The sequence below is a fragment of the Danio rerio genome, chromosome 24 (genome assembly GCF_052040795.2).
Source record: "Danio rerio strain M-AB ecotype USA chromosome 24, GRCz13ab, whole genome shotgun sequence".
NCBI lineage: Eukaryota > Metazoa > Chordata > Actinopteri > Cypriniformes > Danionidae > Danio > Danio rerio.
The window spans coordinates 4,130,360-4,155,000 of record NC_141044.1 but is presented as its reverse complement, the minus strand read 5'-3'; the positions used below and the strand labels follow the sequence as shown (position 1 = coordinate 4,155,000).

General features: G+C 34.3%; 2 protein-coding genes across 11 annotated transcripts in view; one reads left to right on the top strand and one right to left on the bottom strand.

The window, feature by feature from the left end:
• The window catches only part of adarb2 (adenosine deaminase RNA specific B2 (inactive)), a 619,893-nt gene that overhangs the window by 146,211 nt on the left and 449,041 nt on the right, over positions 1-24,641 (top strand). The gene's annotated exons all lie outside the window — the stretch shown is intronic.
• Positions 1-24,641, bottom strand: part of pfkpa (phosphofructokinase, platelet a) — a 40,607-nt gene that overhangs the window by 6,209 nt on the left and 9,757 nt on the right. Inside the window, exons 5-16 of one of the 4 annotated variants that reach the window (XM_087309025.1) lie at positions 24,061-24,226; positions 23,920-23,964; positions 23,714-23,822; positions 23,071-23,166; positions 16,126-16,218; positions 15,369-15,494; positions 14,908-14,972; positions 13,968-14,037; positions 11,688-11,834; positions 8,495-8,565; positions 8,271-8,358; positions 6,604-6,756 (exon numbers count right to left, since the gene is read on the bottom strand). In XM_087309025.1, the coding sequence (XP_087165151.1) occupies positions 6,604-6,756; positions 8,271-8,358; positions 8,495-8,565; positions 11,688-11,834; positions 13,968-14,037; positions 14,908-14,972; positions 15,369-15,494; positions 16,126-16,218; positions 23,071-23,166; positions 23,714-23,822; positions 23,920-23,964; positions 24,061-24,226 (1,229 nt within the window). Of the gene's footprint in view, positions 1-1,381; positions 1,535-6,603; positions 6,757-8,270; positions 8,359-8,494; positions 8,566-11,687; positions 11,835-13,967; positions 14,038-14,907; positions 14,973-15,368; positions 15,495-16,125; positions 16,219-19,911; positions 20,008-23,070; positions 23,167-23,713; positions 23,823-23,919; positions 23,965-24,060; positions 24,227-24,641 lie in introns of all 4 variants that reach the window. The other 3 variants (XM_087309023.1, XM_087309026.1, XM_087309024.1) reach the window with 3 other exon arrangements.

Genomic DNA, 24,641 nt, shown 5'->3' with positions numbered 1-24,641 from the left:
CAAAAATTTTGCTTTTAAAAGGCATTTTTATTAAAAACTATATATATATATAGTTGAAGTCAGAATTATTAGCCCCCCTTTTAATTTTTTTTCCTTTTTTTCCAAATGATGTTTAACAGAGCAAGTAAAGTTTCACAGTATGTCTGATAATATTTTTTCTTCTGGAGAAAGTCTTATTTGCTTTATTTCGGCTGCAATAAAAGCAGTTTTTAATTTTTTAAACACCATTTTAAAAATTATTAGCCCCTTCAAGCAAATTTTTGTTTCGATAGTGTACAGAACAAACCATCGTTATACAATAACTTGCCTAATTACCCTAACCTGCCTAGTTAACCTAAATAACCTAGTCAAGCCTTTAAATGTCACTTTAAGCTGTATAGAAGTGTCTTAAAAAATGATATAGTCAAATATTATTTACTGTCATCATGGCAAAGATAAAATAATTTAGTTATTAGAAATGAGTTATTAAAACTATTATGATTAGAAATGTGCTGGAAAAATCTTCTCTCTGTTAAACATAAATTTGGGAAAAAAATAAACAAGGGGTCTCATAATTCAGAGGGGCTAAGAATTCTATATATATATATATATATATATATATATATATATATATATATATATATATATATATATATATATATATATATATATATATATGTGCATATACATTAGATTGGTCAGTGCCAAAACCAAGATTGGAACTAATCTAGCAAAAGAAAACCTCTCAAGATCAGAGACCATAAATTAGTACACCCAAATAATATGTTGGGGAAAAATATAAGTACAGTTTTAATAAACAAGGAAAAAAACAAGAGATGCACTGCATTTGCATACACTGTAAAAAGCGATTAGTTGACTACTTAAAAAAAGAGTAAAAGTGTTTCCTTATAAAAATTGAGTTAACAAACTATGTGCATAATTATAAAAGTCAAGTCAAGTAAATGGGTTTACTGATCTCTTTAAGCAAAATCAAATTGTTGCTTTTAAGGCAATGGGTTTAGTCACTTTTTTAAGGTCGTTTTACGGTGTAATAGGGCATTTTACATGCATAATGTGGTATTTTTATATTAGAATTATTTTAAAATTCATAATTATCTCTTTAAAAGTAATACAAGCCATACAGCATCCATAACATCAACATTTATTTGACAATCTTTATCAATATTAATACTCTTTTGGCAGAGTCATAATTATTATAATTATTATTATAAAAATATTACAAACAAGAATCTTGACTGTAAATAATGCAAATCTACTATCATCAAACCCCTAAAATCTCAATGCAACAGACTTTGCTTTTCCAATAACGCACCTGCATGAAATGTTTCCTAAGAATGACCCTTTAAGCACAAGAAGGAGGTTTAGTTTCGTTGCTTCTTACCTCCACGATAGCATTGAGGGCTGTATCTGCCCCGATACTAAGGTCAGTGCCGGGCACATTGTTACTAATGGTTGCAGGCAGCATACAGAGCGGGATGCAAAACTCCTCATATTTGGCCCGAGCCTCATTCAGCTGCAGCAGACACTCTAAGGCCTTTGAAAGGTCAGCACAACACAGCAAGGGAACCACAGGGACAGGACAATGCACACATTAGACCAGCAGGGGGAGCACTGGTGCAGGAGCGGGACCCTGTGTACAGGACACCCACCGTCTGATGGCTGCCATGGCTTCCGGTTGGGAATAGGAAGAAGGTAGGAATGGGATTGGACAGACTCACGCACACTGAAGCAAGATTCTGCACACTATTACTGTCAGACATAGAAGCAGCAAGATGAGCCAATCCACACGTCAACATTCAAGATGTATAACTGATGGTGATGATGTCATCGCAACTTTTGAATACCGGTCGTCTTTCTTGTGTATTGTGAAGACTAATGCTGCGTCCCAATTCGCATACATAGAATTAGTATGTCTCAAACTGTACGTTTCCCCGATGGTCACTATCCATAACCTCTTAATGTAGGAATAATTGTAATTTGCAATCAAATATCAAATTTGGATGTTATTCTCCAAAATCATTGTGAAAGTGATTCCTTCTAAAACATTATCTTCCTAATGGGTTGGTGTGGTGTGGATTTTAGTCTTCTTACAGAATTAGGATTTTTTAAAATTTAGATTACTTTTAGCAGACGCTTTTGTCCAAGGCGACCTACAATTGAGGACGCATTCAGCGATTCAACAAGAAGAAGTGAAATTAGAAAAGCACTTTTAATTTAATAGAAGGAGGAATGTTTCTACAGGTGGTTTGTCAAACCTGTGTGAAGCACACTTTTTACTATTTAGAAATGTAAAGTGTAGAATAACCACTAATATTGTCTACAATCCATTGCACATTGGATGTGAATTCAATTGGAACTACAAACGCGGATAAAAAGTGTAAACAAACTACAAACATGGCTGACGAACAAGACCAACCATCATTAGAGAAGCTTTGGTAAAGATGTTTAAATGACTTTTAATATCTAGCCTACTGGAAAATATTTAAATCATGTTTTTTTTTTGGTATCTCACGGCAGTTCCTAACACTTTGATTTAGCAGTTAATTCCTATGAAATCTTACAATCTCATTCGTACAATTCAGTACAATTTGCTCATCCCCAATGACGGTTAGGGTTAGGGGCGGGGTTTAGTGCCACTCTTCCTTTAAAAACTAGTACATTTTCAGGACTGAATTCGTACGAATTAGCCACTAAACTGACAAAACATTAAATAAGTTATGTTTCCTAGAGAGATCAGGCTGGATTTTTATGTTATATTTCATCTGCAACAATAATGAGAACTTCTATAAAGACGTGTTTGGACGTCTAATTTGTAAATTATTCCCAAAATCAGAGGGGAATAATAGATGGATAACAATCATGTAGATGTGCATAAACCTAACCGTAAGCCTAACCTGAACATGAACTGTAAATATATCCCTTAAATCTGAAAGTTGTTCAACATAGATGTTAATTCAGGAACATGTATAACTTAATGGAAATCAGGTTGGTGATTTATTGTTACCTAACCCTATCCTGTTAATGCATCTCCAGTAAGATGTTTAATTAAATAGGATAGAAATATGGATAATGTGTTGAGCACTATGACAGGGCACGTAACTAAGCAAAATAATGATCTGTTAATGAACTAGTATGTACCACAGCTTGCACACTCATCTGTTATAAACTCAAAAGTATGTACTTTTTTTCGACTTTGCAAAAAAAGTACATAGGATGTAGTATAAATAGACAAATTGGGACGCAGAAACTATTATTACGTTCAATATGGGATAATTCATCTAAAGTTGAACATTCTGTCATTTACTCATTCTCGCATGTCAACATCGCCATTATTTTACTATAAAACTCAATCTACAGTCCTTTTACGGAAGGACATGTGCACCATATTGCAAATCTTCTGTATATTTGATATCATTTTGTGTCAGGGTCACCAAATTAATTGAAACTGCTGTTGTTTAAAGTGTTGTAAAAAACAGAAAGCACATGGTTTGAAGTCAATAACGCTTTACCTTAACTTGAATGTACTGTAGGCGAATCATGTTTGAGAGCTACTGTGGCAATTTTTTAATAATTAGTTGTAATGTTATAGTGAAAACATGACTGCAGTGTTAATAATTATTAAAAATAATTAGATTAATAATTATATTAATCTAATTAGTATATTAGTCATTTTCTTTTCGACTTAGACCCTTTATTAATCAGTTGCCACAGCGGAATGAACTGCCCCTGCTGGATAAGTTGGCGGTTCATTCCCTAGAAGCGACCCCTGATAAATAAATTGACTAAGCCAAAAAGAAAATGATTATATTATATTATATTATATTATATTATGTCAGTGTTTCTCAACCACATTCCTGGAGGACCACCAGCACTGCAGTTGTGGATGTCTCCTTTGTCACACCCATTACAGGTCTTTCAGTCTCTGCTAATGATCTGCATCAGGTGTGTTTGTTAAGGAGACATGGAAGTTGTGCTGAGCTTGTGGTTCTCCAGGAACGTGGTTGAGAAACCCTGTATTATATTATAGTAACATTAGATTAGGTAGCCAACAGGTACAGCATGGCCTGTTTTGGGACATGGGAATTCATAATTCAATGGCATCATACTCACTACAGTTTTAATGCTGTAGTGAGTATTGCAGTTAATAGTGTAGTTCATATTACACAATATTGATGTATTTACATTGCAGGAATTGATACCCAATTCAAAGTCTGTGATATCAAATTTGGTCACATCTTCTTTTAAAAATTAACCTGTATCCAATTTCTGTATTTACTCTACAAATTTACACTACAACCGAATGTAAACGTATACTGAAAAGTGAGTCAAAATTGCGAAAAAATCAATTGATAATATAATGTTTTGCTTTCGGCACAATATGTAAAGGTCATTAAAACATTGGAGGAAAAAGTTGGGGTCTCGATAAAGGTATTGATTTAACAATGGCAATGTCAGACTTGACATCATTCATCACTGTTGCATTTTCAATGACATATAACTCGCAAGATTATATTATATTTTTAAATTTACATATCAGATTTATTAATAAGGCCTGACACTAATCTTGTGCTATTTCCCTTGATTACACGACTGTGCATGATAAAACATATTGTGTAGTCTAAACCCAGCATTACCTAGCGTATATAGAAGAAACGCCACTTTATTAATGGTGCTTTTAAGCATTTTTCAAGCTCAATTTTAATAGTCCCCATTCATGTATTAGGTGCATATTAAATATTTGCACTTGAGTTCCCCTAGCAAGAGAAAGTTCAAGTTTAGACATGCCTGTGAGTAAATGTCGGATTGTTTTTAGATGAACTATTTCTAACTCCGTTTGCAGTGGCATGTGCTTTTGTAAGGCTTGTGTTCACTTAAACCTTCAGTATAAAGGAACTATGCAGACAGACTTCGGTTCGGGCAGCGTTATTCGGGGTCAGCGATCTGTTATGATGGGTTAATGCAATGTGATCATAGCACGGCGCAGGCACAGTCACATGACAACCACGAAAAAAAAAGCAGAGCTCACAACATGCGCCATCATGTCATCTCCACTTACCTGGACGCTAATGGTTCACCTTTGTGTTTACCAGCCAAAACATTCATCAGTATTTATGCGTCTTTACTTCATATGTGTAGATTATTATTGTTTTTAACTTTATTATATATATTTTTTACAAAGATTGTTTACATTAAGATTGATAACTATAAAGATATTGATGTTTTCATCCACATTTCTGTTTACTTTAAGCATGAGCTGTGGTTTTGTCATATGTCACTTTAAATATTTAACCTCTTAAAGTGGGAATAATTGTGGTTTACTATCGAAGCTTTTATTATTTATTTTACAAAGCGGGGAAAATTATTATTTAAATTTTTATTAAATAATATTTTTAATTTTTATAAAACATTATATTTTTATAAAATATGATAAAATATATTATATTTTAATATTTATTATTTTTAAATTATTAATTATTATAATTAATTTGAACATTATCTTTCCTATGAGTTATTATGGTTTGCATTTCACTCTTTTCTCAGAATTAGGATTTATTTTGTTATTTACATTTATATTTAGTCATTTAGCAGAAATTTTTTTTATCCAAAGCGATTTAAAATTGAGATGGCATTCAGCGATTCAATTTCAAGTGGAAATATCAGCGACGCACTAACAATTTTTTAATGAAGGAAAGAATGTTTCTACAGGTGGTTTGTCAAACCCACTCACCTGTGTGAGGCACACTTCATAATACTTTTTAAGAAAAATTGAGTGATTGTAAGACAAGTGCAAATATGGAAAACTGGGTCAAGTGTCGGTTTAAGTGTTAAAGAGATGAAAAAGTGTTTTCTACAGGTGGTTAGTCTAGCCCACTCACCTGTGAGGCACACTCAGTATTAGAATTGCTGAAACATCTGCGCATGCATAAAACATCACTTGCATTTTTACGATTGGTCTTAACTCTGGAACTGCCAGAATTGCTTACCTGCCAGAAGTACCATAGCGGTCATTCTGACCAAGTTCACAAGACGTCATATTGTCCAGTATGTGTACATTCAAAGCTTCTATTGAGATATTGAAATTAAGAAATCTTTCAAACAGCATGGATTCATATCAAAATGGCTACATTTATCAGGCAACAACCCAATCGTCGCTCTTGCTGGCCACTCAACATTAACATATATATCGCTTGAGCATCAAAAATTAACGATATTATTAAATATTATTTTAAAATGATGTATACAGTAATGATCATGCTATTTTACATTCAATTATTCCATTTCTGTGCTTGAATACATTTTGGCTTCCCAGAAAACCACAAATAACCTTTATTTTCTCTCTGTCAAATGTATATATGCTTGTAATTTATTCTATTTTATGCAGATGCAATTAATGAAATCTTTCCAAATAAGAGATTTAGATCATCTGGTGAACTTTTAGCAAAACAAAACATCGCAATGTCAGAGATTTGTCCAATATCATGAAGCCCTATAGGCTGGTAAACACAAGTGACATGATTGACCTCTGTGATCAGCTTGTAAAGGGGAAGACAGAGCCTCTGATGTGATTGGCTGCTGGATGGACACTCCCTCAGCCTCACTTACAGCAGTGATAGCGTTAAGAGCCGTGTCTGCACCAATGCTGAGGTCTGAGCCGGGCACATTGTTGGAGACGGTGGCCGGCACCATTACCATTGGCACACACAACTCCTCATAAGTCCTGCGGGCTTCTAACAACTCCATGATCCCCAAGTAGGCCTGCAGGGAGCCAGGAATTTAGTGAACCGCCAGCAGGGATGGGAATGGGGGATGAAATGACAGGGAATGAGAGAGAAAGTGATGAGACGAGAAATTGGGAAGGAACCCGTGTGGAAAGCCATGGCCATCACGACGGAGAGCATGAGACAGAAGACCCACTCTGCACACACACACACTTCAAATCCAAACACTTGCATAAAATACATTCACACAGATCCTGATGATGTCTGTATTTGGAAGAGAGAAGGTGAGCCTGATTTCGGCAGCATGAAATGGCTTTAGAAAAAAGTGGGTGAGCTATTTTGGGATTGAGGGATATTGTTCTGTCTTTAATGGCGTTTTTTGTCTTGTCAGCTGTGTGATTGCGTTCACACAGCTGAAAGACTAAACCGTGCCTGCTAAGAAGGTGATCATTGCCTCCTTTTTCATTATGAAAAGAACAAGAACGCAGGGACTTTTAGGTGATGCTGCATAGGAAAAGATGATGGAGAGGGCAGGCGAGTTAAAGAAACGTCATCATGGACATTTTATATGCAAGTTTTTTTTTTCCAATACTAAATGGACAGATATGAACATGTAAATTAATTTATATTTTGTTTAATTTAAATAAATAAAAAAAAAAATAATAATATATATATATATATATATATATATATATATATATATATATATATATATATATATATATATATATATAAGAAATCATGATACTACTACTAATAATACGAAAATAATATATAAAAAATATGATAATAAATAATAATAATACAAATAAATACACACATAAATAATATCATTAACAATATTAATAATATAAATAAATACATGCATAAATAATAATAATAATATTAATAATAGTAATAGTAATAATAACAATATTATTAATTTAAATAAATACACATAAATTATCATATTAACAACAATAATAATCATATAAATAAAGACACACATAAATAATAATAACAATAATAAATAAAAATATATGCAATTGGTTTTATTGTTAATAATATAATATTTATGTGGTTTTATTATTATTTAAATATTATTATTTATTAATAATATTTTAATTTTATTTTTATTTTATTATTATTTATTTTAATAATGTTATTTATTATTTATGTGGTAAATTATAATACTACTGCTAAAAACAATAATTATAATAACAATAAAAAGAAATTGTACTACTACTACTAATAATAATAATATAAACAAATTATAATACTACTGATAATAATAATAATATTAATAATAATAATAATATAATAAAGAAATCATAATATTACTGGTAATAAATGGATAAATAAAAATATATGTAATTGGTTATATTGTTAATAATGTAATACTAATGGTTTTAACAATAATTAACAATAACAGTTTATTAACAATTGATTCATCTAACAATATATAAAAATACATTTAAAAAATGATAACATGTTACAATAATCTGTATTATAACATCATGAGCATTACCGGATAAAATAACAATGACATAAGAGCCAGAATCAAATGCATACCTCAAATCCTCCGATCACTAAAAGTGCATTTATGTTATACTTCCGCATCTGTTCAGCAATTTTGTCAATGTGCTTTGCAGGAAGCGTTCTGCAAATATGACAACATTGTAGAGAAGCACTAAGCACAACACAGCCAAATACACTCAAATTCATTACGACTGCTGAAAGTCATACAATACAATCAAAATGTTACAATTTAAATGGATTTTGTAGGAGATAAATACCGTTTAGTTCCCAGCAGGGATCCACCCTGGCCTGTCCATCCACCTACATCAGCCCACTTAATCTCTTTTATCTGAGAAAGGAGAATAGAAGGGGTTAGACATTTATTGGAGGCATAATATTCTTATGAGAATACATTAAAACTTCAAAATCTAACAGAGTAACTTTACTATTTATTCATACTAGCAGCATCTGACAACCTTTTTGCATTAATTTACATGATAACAGCATTGTGGAATGCACAAATCTGGAAAGAGTTTTTAAAAATAAAAGTTAAAGCTGACCATGATATTCATGTTTTATTGAACATAATTGAACATAATTATTCTTTAACATAATTATTCTTTAATCTAATGTACTTCACATTACTTGACTAACATAAAACACATATCAACTTTTTATTTATTTAAAGTTTATTTTTACAATTGTGTGACTACAAATATATTAAAATACACAAGTCACCACTTTCACTAGGCATTAGATCTTATGTTTAAAAGCAGCCTTGCCCAAAGCTTTTCCTATAAAGAATTTTGGCCAACTCATCTTTGCAGAATTGTTGTATAACAACCACCTTGGAGCATTTTCAAGCATTTACCACCTATTTACAGTCATGCCACAGCATCTCAATTAGATTCAGGTCAGGACTTTGAGTAGGCCACTCCTACATTAATTTAGTTTTTCTTCAGCCATCCAGAAGTGGACTTGCTGGTATGCTTTGTATCATTGTCTTGTCACAAAACCCTAGTTTGCTTTAATTTGAGGTTACTAACAGATGGACGGATATTCTCTTTTGGGATATTTTGGTACACAGCAGAATTCACCGTTTCATTTATCACAGTGCAGCAAAACCATTACACTACATCCACCACATTTTACTGTCCGTATGATGTTCTTTTTATAAAATGCGCTGTTACTGTTTCATAATGGGACACACACCTTTCAAAATATTAAATAATCAAGATGTTTTCTGGCAAAACTGTTACTAGCCTTTATTTTATTTTATTATTTATTTATTTATTTATTTATTTATTTATTTATTTATTTATTTATTTATTTTTGCTCAGCTGTGGTTTTTCTCCTACAACTGCAAACTGGAACTTGAAACTGGCCTCTTTCTTATAGTGGAGCCATAAACACTCACCTTAATTGAGTCACTTTTTTCACACAGGGCTATACAGTTTTAGGTTTTACAATGACTTATATTATATTATTATATTATTTGACTAATATTTACATTTGTTTGAGGATCTGAAGCATTAAATTGTGACAAACATGCATCAGTGGGGGGCAACACTTTTTCACACAACTGTACTATCATTTGCCATATTTCAATTTTATATGCAAACTATTAGCAGCCCTATATTGCATGTAATAAACATTTGAACTACATTTGCATTTAAATGGAAATTAATCTGAAAAAAGCTATTTTCATTTAACGTTTAGTTTATTTATTTATTTATTTATTTTACATTTAGTTAAACTTTTTTCTTCAGTACTCACTCAAAAATGCAGAAAACAAGTTTAATATTAAGTTTCCTTATCTTGCATTTTGGCATTACAACGATGCATTTGAAACAAAACAAAGTGTCATGGAAATAGCCTCCATTTTGCTGTCTTTGTCTTCATTTCAACTGGAAATGCAAATGGACTCAATTTGATTACCGCTCATGTGCTTTTCTGACTTGCCTGGTTTATTGGATTAGACTGGCTCGGGAGATCATGACAGAAAACTCAGCCATGCATGAGACACTCTTAGCCAAAAATAACAGTCGTTCAATGTTTGCAGAAAGTCTGAATTTATTACAAACAGTTGCTAATAATAAGAACGCACACTGTTTTAATGACACACTGCTCGGAGTCTGTAATCCTCCCTCCGTTTAATCAACAAGATAATTTGTGGATCATACATTCTTAGGCCAAGCCCTTGTAATCTAATTAATTGCTTAGTGTTTATCTTGATTCCTCCATCCACTCTCGACACACGGCTAATATGTTTTACACACTGCCCCCTATTAGTACAGAGGGGTACTGCACTGTTCAATTGGTTTAAGTTAATCCTACCGTGCTTTGTGTAAGAGCAAAGAGCAGCAGTTTTAGAGGTAGAGGTGCTGATGCTCCTTGTTGGCTGTTTTCAATACCAACTTGAGTTAAACATGTTAACCTGTTGAATGCTTCTCGCTCCTAATGCAATTACTGTAGAAATACAATTATCACAATTGGATTTGAGAGTGTTATTTAAAGGTCTTGTGAAGTGCATTGAAATGTGCATTTTTTATTTGTTATTTGATGTTTTTATTTGTAATCTCAAATAAAAAATAAAGAAAGGGTGGGACATAGAGTAGCTCCCCACCTTTTAAAAAGACAGCCAACAGCGTTTGTTTTTTATTATAGCTCTGCCAGTGAGAGTGGTTGAGCTCAAGCACATCAAATGAAAACCAGATGGGGTCAGATACTAGAGAGCATTGGATTGGTCAAGATTTGATAAGAAACTAAAATATGAGCTGACGTGGAAAAAACGTTGATCGATTTAGGCTGAAGTGACAAACTGCAAGCTTTGGATGTTTATATAAGGTTTAGATTTTCTAGATGTGAATTTTGTCACTCTTTTGGAGAGCGCTAGCTGATAAATATCCCTAAAAATAACAGACTAAAGCTATCATCTCATTTTTATATTTTAATTTTACAGGACTTTTAAAAGTGCAGTATTTAATTGCCAAAGCATAGAGGCTGCTGCTTTTACAGTCAAGTGTTTGTGTTGATTTGTTTGTCTGTGCGGCCTTAAATATGTGAACATTTTTTTGTGTGTGTGTAGCATAATATTGCCATTTATCTTTGACATGCGATACACAACATTTCCACTGGAAACTACAGCAAATTCTGATCATATGCACATATAAAAATGAAATAATCAACATTTTGAAGCTAGAACATTTATATCCAGCATAACCATGAGCAGTGTAATACTGTGTAAAGTTTATTTCTGTAAAATGACTGTTATAATTATGAAATTATTTAATATTGAAATATTTTTTTCCTAACATAAATTTGGGCTACTAATTTTTAACCATTATTGTAAGCTATTTAGTCAGATTAGCATCTTATAGAAAATATTAATTTAAATGAGAGATTTGTGGGGGTGTACTTTCAAAACCAGCTATGGTTCACAAACCCTGAAATATAGATGTAAATATTTACCTGTCCCTTATAAAATCCTTCAAAGCCGTCGTTGACAGCGAACATTTTATGTCCCTCGGAGATGCCAACTCTGACAGCAGAGCGAACGGCTGCGTTCATACCCGCCGCTGGAGCACCCACATTCAACACAGCCACGTTAAAATTACTCTGAAAGAGAGATGAACACAAACATGTCAATAAATTACATTTGGGTCATTCCTCCTAATCCAACTAATCGTTTGAGCCAGCATGAGACTTCAGCTGTATTATTGAGTTACGTCGAGTTGTCTATAATGAATCCTGCAAGCTTCATTCTGGATTATCATAAATCCTGCTCAGTATGTGTGGCTTGACATATAGAGCAAGCAAAACATTCCATGCTCATTTATTGACTAGAATGTACCTCTATATATTTGAGGACTGCTGTTTTTTGTTTTTAAAACATAAAGTCTATTAAAAATCCTACTACCTTTGGTATTTATCAGTCGTTGCAGGGTAATGCAACTCAGAGCACACGGCTCAGAGCATCACAAAATTATTATCAACTAAGCTCTTCTTGACAAAAAGCCTTTTGACTTTACTGTGATAAATCAGCTTTTCTATTCAAGAATTCACTGTTTTGGGTCGAAATAAAGATTTAAAAATAGGCAAAAATTAAAATGCAATACTTAAATGCTTGTATCAGCACTAACCACTAGACGGTTCACTAGAGACAAAACAAACATTAAAAGAAAACCCCATTATTTTTTTGGGAAAAGGCTCATTTTACAACTCCTCTAAAGTTAAATGGTTGAGTTTTACCATTTTTAAATCTCATTAGTCGATCTCTGGGTCTGGTGGGAGCACATTTAGCTTAGCTTAGCATGAATCATAGAATCAGATTAGACCATTAGCATCTCTTTCAAAAAGTTAAGCTATTTTCAACAATTTTCCATTTTAAAGCAATGAAACTATATGAAAAGCAACACAATTATATTTTAAGTATGTCCAGCAAATGTCCAGCACTCATACCAACCCTGTAACTAATAATAATAATAATCACTACAACAATAATGTAAACTCCATATTCATTACTAATAAAAACTGTAAACCTAAAGATGATTTAATTTCTTCCATGATTCACGATTTGTTTTGTTTTATTACTGAACCACTATGTTTATGGAATTTAAGCTGCAGAAACTGCTTGCATCCAACACAAAAACACCAGAGTTGACATTGCTAACATTAGTTTGTCAGCACGTGACCCTTGTTTGCACATCAGTGAATGGATTTACACTTCAAAGTCAGCAGCTGTTTAACAACAAGGTGAAGTTGTGGGAAGGGTACCCAATCATAAAAGAGGTTATTTAAATAAAGATGCATTAAAGGTAATGTAGAAAAACAATCTGCTGGTGGACAACTATCAAATTATCGTTGCCGTTATGTAGCTCTGGGAAATATGTGTAAGATTGTCAAGTCAAAGGAATTCTAAAATATTACATCCTTTCTTTTTTAAGTAAAAAACTGATTATAAACGCTTAGAAATGTCAAAAATCATGAAATTTGAAAAAACAGAAACCTAAAATCACTACTAAAATAAACTGCTGCAAAGGTATGCAATATGGATCGTTTTTAAGAGAGTGTGACATTGAGATGGTCCTAGCTAAAGAGAGACGGAAGCTTGGCACTTCCGGTGAACTGTCAGGCTTATATAAGCTCACCACACCTGAGATCTGGTTTGTTTAAAATCAATAATCAGATATAAAGTAGATTTCTCACCAGAAAAGAAGCACTGCATTAAATTCAATTGTTCTGCATCATCTCTCAAAAATATAGAAAATTAATTTTTCCACATTATCTTTAATGGAGTTTTCTGATCCTGGCGGGGCTTGCATCTAAACAGTCTTTCATCTCATTTTACACTTGAACAACTCAATGAATGCTTAAGTCTATTTATGGACTATATTTTTATTCAATTAGATTATCAATGATGTTGATCAAACCTTATGAAATGCAAAACAGTTGCATCAACTTTCCACCGGAAGTGTATCAGTGGCTGAAAAACACTTGCCATGCATATTGCCTATAGAGCTAAAAATAACTCTCCACTAGCAGGATTATGCACACAGGGTGTGTATATCCTCGGTTTCCTCTGGAAACAGCTGCTATGTCTGGAATGGCGTCTCAGAGCATGTACTGAGGTGTTGTGAATGGTGCAGCAGCAGGCTGATGACAGTCAACAGAGGATTGTTTGGTTGAGATAGAGTAAAGGATTAGCAGGTTAAAACAAACACAGACTGGCTTTCAGGATGAAACACTCACATGCGGAAGCTCGGACTCTGGTTTGCGGTGAGCCAGCAGCTTGTACGTCTTCAGGTTGTTCTCAAAGCTCCTGCATTTGCAAACAAACATGTAAGAGATTAATAAGAAAGATGTGTTATATATGTCATTTTGATTAAACTTCCCTTATTATGCTATTTTAAAGGTCCTGTCGCATCTATTTTATTATCACATGATCTCTTCAAACTAAATGACATGACTTTTTTGATGCGCATACTGGATTTTATTTAGTAGTTTTAAGTTTTTCCATTGTTGTTTTTTCAAAAAAAAATGTATTGGATAAAAAGTTTATCCTACTAAGTTGTGCAAAAGTTTTTATGCATATTTTTAAAACGTATGCTCATCTTAGCATATCTAGTGGCACAGTTTTAGATGAATTTTTTACATTAAAGAAAACAGTGTCCTCATGTTTGGGTTTCACATATATCGAATGTATACATATATGCAATATATATCACATTTATATGGATGTTTACATATTTTTACATATAAATAAGAAATATGCACATATTTATGTTCAAATCTATTCATTTATGGCCATGCATGTATATGATTTCAGTAAGGAAACATAGACATCTGAGGGCAGCCAATAAACACCATAGATTGGCAGATTTGTTACAAATCTGCTTAGGTTTGTGGAAGAAGTAAGAGAGTAATTACTCACAACTAATTCAGGCAGTTCAGAATCACTAGTATTTTTAGGCAGACAATAACTCAATTTCTGCCATGACAACACTCAGGGAGATTCAGTATAGTAATGAATATGTATGTGACAATGTGGATGGTTTGGTCTTGGTGAAATAGATCTGCTACGCTGCTGTTGTTACTTTTAACACCAACCTCAGGTGTATTCCAGACTACATGGAAAGTAATATCTGAATGAACAAGAAGTTAAACTGAAGTCTACAAAAAGTAAACGCACCGGCCACGCAGCTGCACGGCCTCTTCAAACCGTTTCCCATCCATGGCTTTCTGCACTTCTTGCGTCTACAAAACAAACAATATATCACATATAATCTGTTGGTTTGAAATGATCTCTTGCAAACAATGCATAGCTCATATTACTCTGAAAGCTATGAGAAAATTAATTTTGGCTTTTTCAGCTCTGAGTTGACATTAGTAATTAGTTCTGGCTATTCTGAAAAATACTGCGAGATAGAAACACATTATATTGACTTTTTCAAATCAAGTTGAAGTCTGCTTGAACCAAATGTGCCTGAGACGTTTTCAGTATGTTGACTTCCAATTGAAACTAAACATTCAGTGGGGGCGGGGCTTGCAGTAATCATCTAGAAGCGCAGCAGTAACGCTGTGTTGAGTGTGTGAGTGTGGACCTTTATTATTACTGCACTAAACCCGTGCTGGAATCTGTCCAAGTCTTACCATCTGCACACACTCCATGAGGGGCAGCCGCACAGACTGGTTCCCACATAGCGACACCACGCAGGCCGGTGTGTTTGCTGTGGTCTCAAGCAGAGCCAGAACTGCCTCCACACCCATACGACTGGCCTGACAACAAACACAGATGAGCATTACAGTCTTCAGTGCACCATAATTAGATTTAAAGTAAAATGACTTACTTTATGTATAGAAATAGTTCTGTATTCCATGTTTTATATTTCTGCTTTAAACTTAATTTAAGAAGAAACAATTTTGCCTGTCTGTGATATGTATATAGAGCAGGGGTGCCCAAACTCGGTCCAGGAGGGCTGATGTCCTGCAGAGTTTAGCTCCAACCTGCCTCAACACACCTGCCAGGATGTTTCTAGCAAACCCAATAAGAGCTTGATTACCTGGCTCAGGTGTATCTGATTGGGGTTAGAGGTAAACTCTTGTTTATTAATGGGGGATTATACACAATTACAGACATTTTGACTTTGTAAGATTCTATTTTTTTAGCATTTTTATTTTACTATATATTTTATTTATTTATTGTAGTTTGTCTTTGTTTTAATCAACATTGACTAAAAATAAATGAAGTACTTTATGTAATAAATAGCCTTTATGTAGTGCTGCTTCATTACTGTTGAAGCAGCAGAGCACGTGCAGCGTGTGTGTTTGTGTGTGGACGTTAAATCTGTTTACGTACTTAATGTAAGCTTCCCCAACCCTCCTGTTTATTTCCTGGAGAGTTTCTCACCAGAATCCTGTCAAATGCTGAAGGGGTTCCTCCTCTCTGGACGTGGCCCAGGATGGTCACGCGCGTGTCGAAGCCCAGACGACTGACCACCAGCTGGAGGGGTCACAAAGAAGATTTGCAGTTGAATTACAGGAAATTAAGGGAATTTAGAGGTTTTAGGTCATATTTTGTCAACATAACTTCTTATCCATCATGCAAGATGACAATCTGGTCTGAATAAAGCATAGGTTTTCCACATTTTCACATAAAAAAAAAAAAAAAAGAAGAAAGGGCTTTTCAAACTGAGCTTAACTCTAGGTTTAGGTAATTCTTTATATAAAGTGTTATATAAATGTAAGGAATTATTATTATTATTATTATTATTCTAAACTGTATAAAAGAACATTTATATTTATATTTATTACAGAGAAAATTACATAAAGAATCAAAAATATATACAGAATTTGTTGGCTTAAGTATAACTCCTCTTTAACCTAATGTGTATCTGTTATAAAACGTTAAGATTCATGTCTATTTATAAGCATTCTGTCCAGTCCCCCTTATTTCTGTAAAGATCGTCTAAATGGATTATAATTAGGAGAACCTTTTAAAAAGTTTTTTAAAGATGTATTGTTGGTGACTAGATGGATCTCGGCTTGATTGGGTAGCTTTACTTGGACATAAGAAATTTAAGACCTGTTTAATGTGATTTAGGACCTGCATTAATTAAGTGAATTTAAGACTTTTTAAATCCTAAAAGTTTGCTTTGGAAATGTAAAACTTTTTAAGACCCTGCAGGCACCATTTTAATCCCTGACTACAGTGGTAAACATGTGCAGCGCAAAATATTGCAGTGTTAATCTATGCGTGTGCTCTGGACAGTCACAGAAACATTGTGTGTTGCATATACACTGTTGTTTTAGAATTTAAGGGCAGACATCTCAAATAGTGGCCCAAGAGACAGAAGAGACGGTTTCTAGACATTTCTAATTTATGGTACAGTCTAAAAATTAAGAAAACATTCTATTATTTTTTAAGAAAAGGAAATATGTATATAATACAGAAGTCATGCATATGTTTAAAAAGTGACACAGCAATAGTTAACCTATGTTTCTGGAATATACAGTGTGAAAAAATATGGTTATGCAGGATTAATAATCTGTTTAAATTACAGACTGTGTGACAGATGAGCAAGACGACACAGGCTTCCCAGCAAGTGTTTTTTTGTTTTTAATATAAGCCTAACAGATGTCTAAACATAGACAGCTTCGTTAAGACAAGGCTAAATTTTAGCTGTCAGTGAACATCTAATAGACATCGAAAAAAAGCCCAAAACTAAACTAGTCATCAAATACAAAAAATGAACGACTACATATGGGAAGTTTAACTAATTGGATATTTTGATCTATTCCTAGATATCTATTAGATGTTCACTGACAGCCTAAATTTAGTCTTGCTTTAGCCAACAATCTACGTTTAGATGTCTATTAGACGTCTAAACACAAAATTGCTTGGTGGGTTCTGTTTACCTGAGGTTTCGAATGACCCTGAGTTAACTCTCAATTGTGAAAAGCCCCAATCTTATAACATTTATCAATCTAAATAAACTTTAAACTGAAAATTCTGTCACCATTTACTTCACACAATGAATTCAGCTGTGACTGAATCGGTCAAACAAAGATTCTTGAATTGGGTTCCCTATAGAAACCCGTTGTATGATTTTACCTGTAAATGTAGTGTAGGCTGCCTTTTTATTTTTAGTCACTATTTTTTTATTTGGTCGCCATGCATTTTAATTGAATTTAAAAGAGCAGCATTAACATTCTACAAAGCATCTTCTTTAGTGTTTTACTTAAATAAAAAAGACATACGAGATTGCTATGACTGTAAATGATGGCAGAATGTTCATCTGTCCCTCATATGTTCTTATATCTTGCTGAATTAGATTTTTAAACAATGGACATAAAAAAATAACCTTAGTACAAAGAAGGAAGGCTTGAATATTATAATACCTGCGTGCGTTTAGCAGAAAGTTTCACAAGAAAGCTGTGCCGCCCATGCAGAAAATAAGAAACTTAGCAACAATTGGTGGAAGTAGAATAGCATTCCATGCCAGTCAGTAAAGAAGAGCCCATTTTAGTACATGTTAGAGATTGTGCTAAACGCTGAAATGAATTCAACTCCTGCAGGACCGTCTTTTCAGGGTGAGGAAATGTACATCCATTCCCAGCAAGCATTTGTGTGTGGCCGTGTGTGTGTACGTGTGTGTTTAGAAGACATCTAAAAGAGTTCAAAACATAGACGTCTTGGCAAAAAAAATTGGGTTTTTAGTCAAAACCTAATAAATTACAAAAAATTTGTATAAAAAAAATAACTTAATCAAATAGACAGGAATGAATGAGCACACACAAAGTCTGTATATCCTGTCTGTTTAGTGGGGTCACTCTGACTAAACCAACCAAGGCTCATTATGGATACATACCCCTGCATACATTTCTAAACAGCGCCAAATACGTCTTAGGAGCTTTTTTTTTTTTTTTTGCTTTTGCGAATCGATAGAGGCTGTTGTGTACGCACTTATAAATCTCAAATTTCTCTCACGAGTGCCATTCATGCCTGCTCTTCTTGTGTAAATCCACCAGAGGCCACTGTTGACAGACTGACCGACCAATACCTCCTTCCCTAAACCCAACCGATAGTGTTTTCAAAAGCAACGATTGACAAACCCACCCCTTACCGAAACCCAACCGATAGTGTTTTTAAAAGCACCCACAGACCAGCGCCCACCCACGTACACAGCGAGCTACTGGGAAAACTGGTAACAGCTGAAAAGCCTTCAGCTGGTAGCGCGAAAAGAAACAGAAGACGTCTGAGCCGTCATACCGCCCCGTAGCATTCATTTTAAAAACGAAATCCAGCGATAGGTAGCTCTGGCTACATAATGTATAGGGCTACGTTTTCACAGTGAGCCTATGTTGCAATCAATCTGAACATGCAGACTAAAACTATTAATTTCTTCATATTCTCCAGACAGTTTTCTTTATTTGATGACATTTTGCCTTATATAAGGCTTGATTATAGCAGATTGATTCGGTATCTCCATGATATCGTGTAGTTCCTTGTTTATCTGCAGCTTTAAGTGCCTGTCTGATATATTATTTATATGAGTTAAAAAAAATAGTATGACAAGATATAAAATGAAGTTTAAAAATTGGTTAGATGTTTTAAGCTAAGCATGATCAACACTAATAGTGATGTTAAATTAATTTACTTTGTAATATAAAGTTTTCTGGGAAAAACACACGAAACTGGACTGTAAAATACAGACAATTGTGCATTCATGTCACTATGAACTGAAGCTGTAATTAAGATATAAGTATATTGAAGTTTTATTTATGTCGCTCTTTTCACAATAATTATTGTTTCAAAGCAGCTTTACAAAAGATGCGCATTATTGAGTTACAATTAAATTCGGAAAAGTTATGGTTATTAGTTACTAATAACTTCAACTAATTAACTAGTAATTAAAAGCTTTTATTGTATATACATATTGTTAACCTGCCGTGATATAGTAGATACAGTACGTGATGTCTGTGTGTTCATGTTTAATAGAGTGTATTTGATAGCCATAGTTGGTTATGCTCAGAGGTGACAGAAAGTGCCTTCCCAGAAAGTATGTGTGCGTATATTGTGGTGTGTGTATTTAGGCAAACCACACAGGACAAAGCCAGAGAAGGAGGGCAAACAGAGCTCAGAGAGGTCAGGGGTCAATGCAGGAGCCGGATCTGCTGTACCTCATGTACTTACATTCTTTACATGTTCAGAGGTAATGGGCTGGTTCTTACGATCAATCGCACCTTCAGCTACTATAATGATATTCAGCCTTTTCATTCCTGCCCGTTTCTACGAGGGTAAAAGACACGTCACAAACAAGGACAAAAACAGTGGGAGAGACTCAAAAAGCTGGAGTTCAAGATGCAGAAGTAGCCCAGGAAGAAAGTAAAGAGCGATTACTCACCCGGATCTCTATACCACAAGTTGAAGAGAAAGGTCCACTAAAAAATGAACATGTGCACTCTAATTAGTATTTACTCAGCCTCAATTGGTTCCAAAGAGTTTCTTAATGCTGGTGAACACAAAAGAGGATATTTTGAAGAAATCTGAGAGCAGGTAACCATTCGGAAAAGGATGAAAAGTTACAGGTTTACAGCTTTCTTCAAAATATCTTTTTTTTTTTTTTTTTGGTTTTAACAGCAGACAGAAAGTCAGATTTAGAACAAGTCAAGGGTGAATTAATAATGACATAATGATCAGTTTTGGGGGACCTATCCCTTTAAGCTTCATTTTCACTGACAGCAATCCACTTGTTTCCATGTTTCTGTGTTTTGGTTGAAGTCACCAATGAGTGTGATTGTTGATTAAGGTCAAAAATGGCTCTACTGATGGTATTCAAGACCGACTTTTAACATCAGCACATCTTTATCTAATAAACTGTGGCAGAATGAAACAGTTTGAGCGAATATTCCTGACAAGCAATATGTGTTCATAGCCCCAGAAAGCCTCACAGCAGCTAAACACTAAAAAAGTCTTGCTGACTTCACTGTTTTAATTGAATCAAATGACCAATTCTAGTCATCCACTGTAAACTTAAATCAATCAAACTGACCAAAAACATTTAGTCAGACTTTGTATAACCTAATAGAATTAGTTGAAGCCTGATTAACTTTTTTAAAGTAAGTTAAAGCAACATAAAATGTGTTGTCTTGACTTTTTGTCAATAGATTTTACAGTGTAATGAACATGGCAATTTGCACTAGAGGGACTTTACTGCTATATATAATAATATATGGGACACTACTGGTTCTGGTCTGCCATTGGTCGAGATATATAAGTCAAGTTAGTTGTCCAAACGTGGCTGTTGTTATACTTCTAGTCAGCAAGTTGTTGTAAAGTGACCCATGAAGACTACACTGTAAAGCATTCTTGCTGTATGTTTTTTTAGTCATCTTATCTTGGGTCAATCAAGTTGACCTAAACAATTAAGTTAAACTTTGTATAACTAAAATCAGTTAGCTTAATCTACTCATTAAAGTAAGTTAAAGTAGCTTATAGCATTTGTTATTATGCCTTTTTGTAGTATTATGTTTGGGTCAGTGTTGATGAGATGTTGTAATATTTGCCAATGTTTACAATTTCCTATATTGTTGTTGTTCAATATCCCTGTGCGGTTGTTGGTGGTTAAAGTCACTGTACTGTTGGTCAGAATGTTTCTATACTGAGTATAATGTTGGTCAAGACAGCTGGTCAATATTTTCAAAGGGTTGTCCATATAGTGTGTCCATATTCCATTCTTGATATCTTAAAATCAATACCGTTTTGGTCAGGAGGTTGAACATGTGCATTAAACAGTCATCAAGCTACTATACTTTTGGTAATGGTTGGCATTTCCATTCTGTTGGTCTACGAGTGAACATATTGCTTTTAAAAGACCACAAGAGCTGACATGTTGGTCAATACCAATGAAATGACAACATTATTGGACAAAGAGACGCATTGACTATGATCAGCAAGTCATTATACTTTGATCAACAGTGCAAAGCTGATGCAATTTCAGTCTCCATGTTGTCATCTGAATATTCCTGGCCAAGGTGTCAAATTAGCCATACTGTCACTGTTATGTAAGGTCACCAAGTGAACAAGGCTGTTCAATTGGTCAAGGACACCAAGCTGTTATTTTGTTGTTCAAGGTCTTCAGATGGTTGTGTTGTTGTTGTTGAGGTCTACGTGCTGTTCAGAATGTTGCTGCATTGTTATTCATGGTCACCAAGTCGCCATATTTTTGGCCAAGTTGCCGTAAAGCACAATGTGCTACTGTACTCTTGTTCACGATTGAAAGGTAATGCTATATTTTGTGTCCTTGTACCGCATGTTCTGTGTACTTGCTAATGGAATTACAATTAGTTATTTGTAATTACATGCAACTAAACTTAACCTGCATTCTAAACCTATCCATGAAGTAAGTACATGTAATTAGGGTTGGGGTTAGAATGTCAAAAGTATCAAGTGCGGTACCAGTCGGTACTAGAATTTAAAAAATGTCCATTTTCTGCTAACAATTGAGTGTACTTAGTGATCAGCGATGAATTGTGGTGAACCAATGACCTTCAAAGCCAATCACAGTCTATTAAGCATGTTCAGACAATGGCCAATCTACAGTTTTTAAGTATTGAAATTGGTACCAAACTCGATACTTTTGACAACCCTATATGTAATTATGTAATTTTACTTAGTAGTTTGACCAATTAATTGTCGTTCAAGCTTTTTAAGTTGTATATAGCATCCTGGTATATTGTATATAAGGTTCTCAAAGGTTGTTGATGAAGTTGTAAAGTCTGTTTGTCAGAAAGCTGATGTGTACTGCTAATCATAGTCACTACGTTTCTGTACTGGTACTTCTGTTGTTTAACGTTATTGTTGAAGTCTACTATTTAGAAAGTCGTGGTTTTGTCAGTCAAAGTCATTTTTTTAGTAACGTTTTTAAATTGCAGTAAACTTAGTCAATGTCTCCAAGTCGAGCCCAAGTTGATTGAGGTTTTTAAGTTGCTAAAACACCAAGTTGTTATATCGTTTTAATGTTCCACAAATGTTTTTTTGGTGGTGAAGGGTCTAAGGTTAACACACCAATATTGATACACTGCTAAAGTATTTGTACCTTTTTGCTCAAAGCCAGCAAGACTCCTAAACATATTCTCTTTACCAAGGATTACAATGCCTCGAATTGGCAACTCTTATTTAAAAAAAAAGAAAGATCTGTTGCATATTGCTGTCAGAATGAAAGCCTTTGTACAATGTGTGGCATATGGCAAACAATGTATGTTTATTTAGAATTTTATTCAAGATGGGTCACACGTTTTTGGTAGAACTCCAGATTTTTGCTCTCTCCCTTTAAAAACAGTCAGTACTCACATCCTTGACTATACTAGAAGTAATTGCTTTTCCATGTCTGTCAATGGCTCCTTCAGCGACTATGATTATGTTCAACCTTGAACCTCTGGATCGAGTCTGAGGCAGCGGGCACATTTGTTCCACAAACACATAAGCAAGTTACAGACAGATGAGCATGCACACATAGATAATAACATTTTAGGACATCTGTGGGATACATACCTTTTATAATATATCAATATGTGCAACTAATGTAGTGATGCTTTTACATGTCTTTACAAAGGTGCTAAAAAGGCCACAATTAATCAATCAACCAACCAACTAATCAATCAATCAATCAATCAATAAATCAATCAATCAATCACACTTTTCCATGGTGTCTCTATCAAATAACCATGGACGGTAATAATCAGATAATGTTCTACTTTATCAAAATTTAAGCTTAACTGTAGATAATGTAACTTAAATAATATCCTGTAGCTTGTCAAGATGGACTTTCAGGTCCACTTTCCCAATGCTTTGCACAACCACAAGATTAATTAATGGTTCAGACCATTTTTAAGGAGAAGAAAACACTATAATTTAATATAAACATGAGGATTTATATATCGCAAGTATTTCTGATGTGATGCATTGAGGGTGAGGTGGAATATTTTTGCTTTACCGCGGAGAGTTTCTGACACATTTTCTCTTCCCAGCCATCCTCAGGGGGCATTTCGGGAATCAACACCCAGTCAGCTCCACATGCCAGGGCACTCACCAATGCCAGATAGCTTTATACATACAGATTAATGCAGTGCAGAAAACATGCCATCAATATATTTTTTTAAATGAACCAAAATAGCTGGTAATGACATAACCTTATCTTACCCACAATGCCTGCCCATCACCTCCAGAACGAATGTCCTCTGGTGACTGTAACATTAAAAAACATCAGCATTTTCTTTCGCAAGAAACATGTCGATTATGCAATCTGGATTATGTAACGTGAATTTTAGACAGCTGATGTACCTCTGAGCTGTTGTCATGATTGCATCCACCACCTCAATGATTCTGTGCAGGGCTGAGTCTGTTCCTATCGTCATGTCCGTGCCACAGAAGTCATTGTCAATGGAGCCCACCATTCCCACAATGTGAAGAGCAGAGTACTTCTGAGCCGCGTCTTCATCAATTAGACCTACAACACACACAAAAACTGGAGCGTTGGACACTTTACGCACTCAACGGCCGCAGTTTTGCTTATGGGCTGAGCTTTCGGGCACTGATGTTGGATTGCTTAATTTAGATTGAACTGTGAGAGCAAAATTCTACAAGAGTGATTATACCGCTCCCGACGGTGAATGCCGTTATACTCATGGCAGGTATTATTTGGTAGTTTGGTCATTTATTTTACTTATTTTTGTATGACTTAGTTTGGCAACCGTCAAATGTCATCTGAGAAACGGTAAAAAGTACAAAAAAACTTTAGTCTTCCATTAGAGACAACACTACATTTATATTCTATACTGTTGAGTGTGTAAGTGCATAAGTACATAGTGAGCAAGTGTATAGTGTGCCATTTGGGACGCAGCTAGTCTCAGAAAAAATTTTAA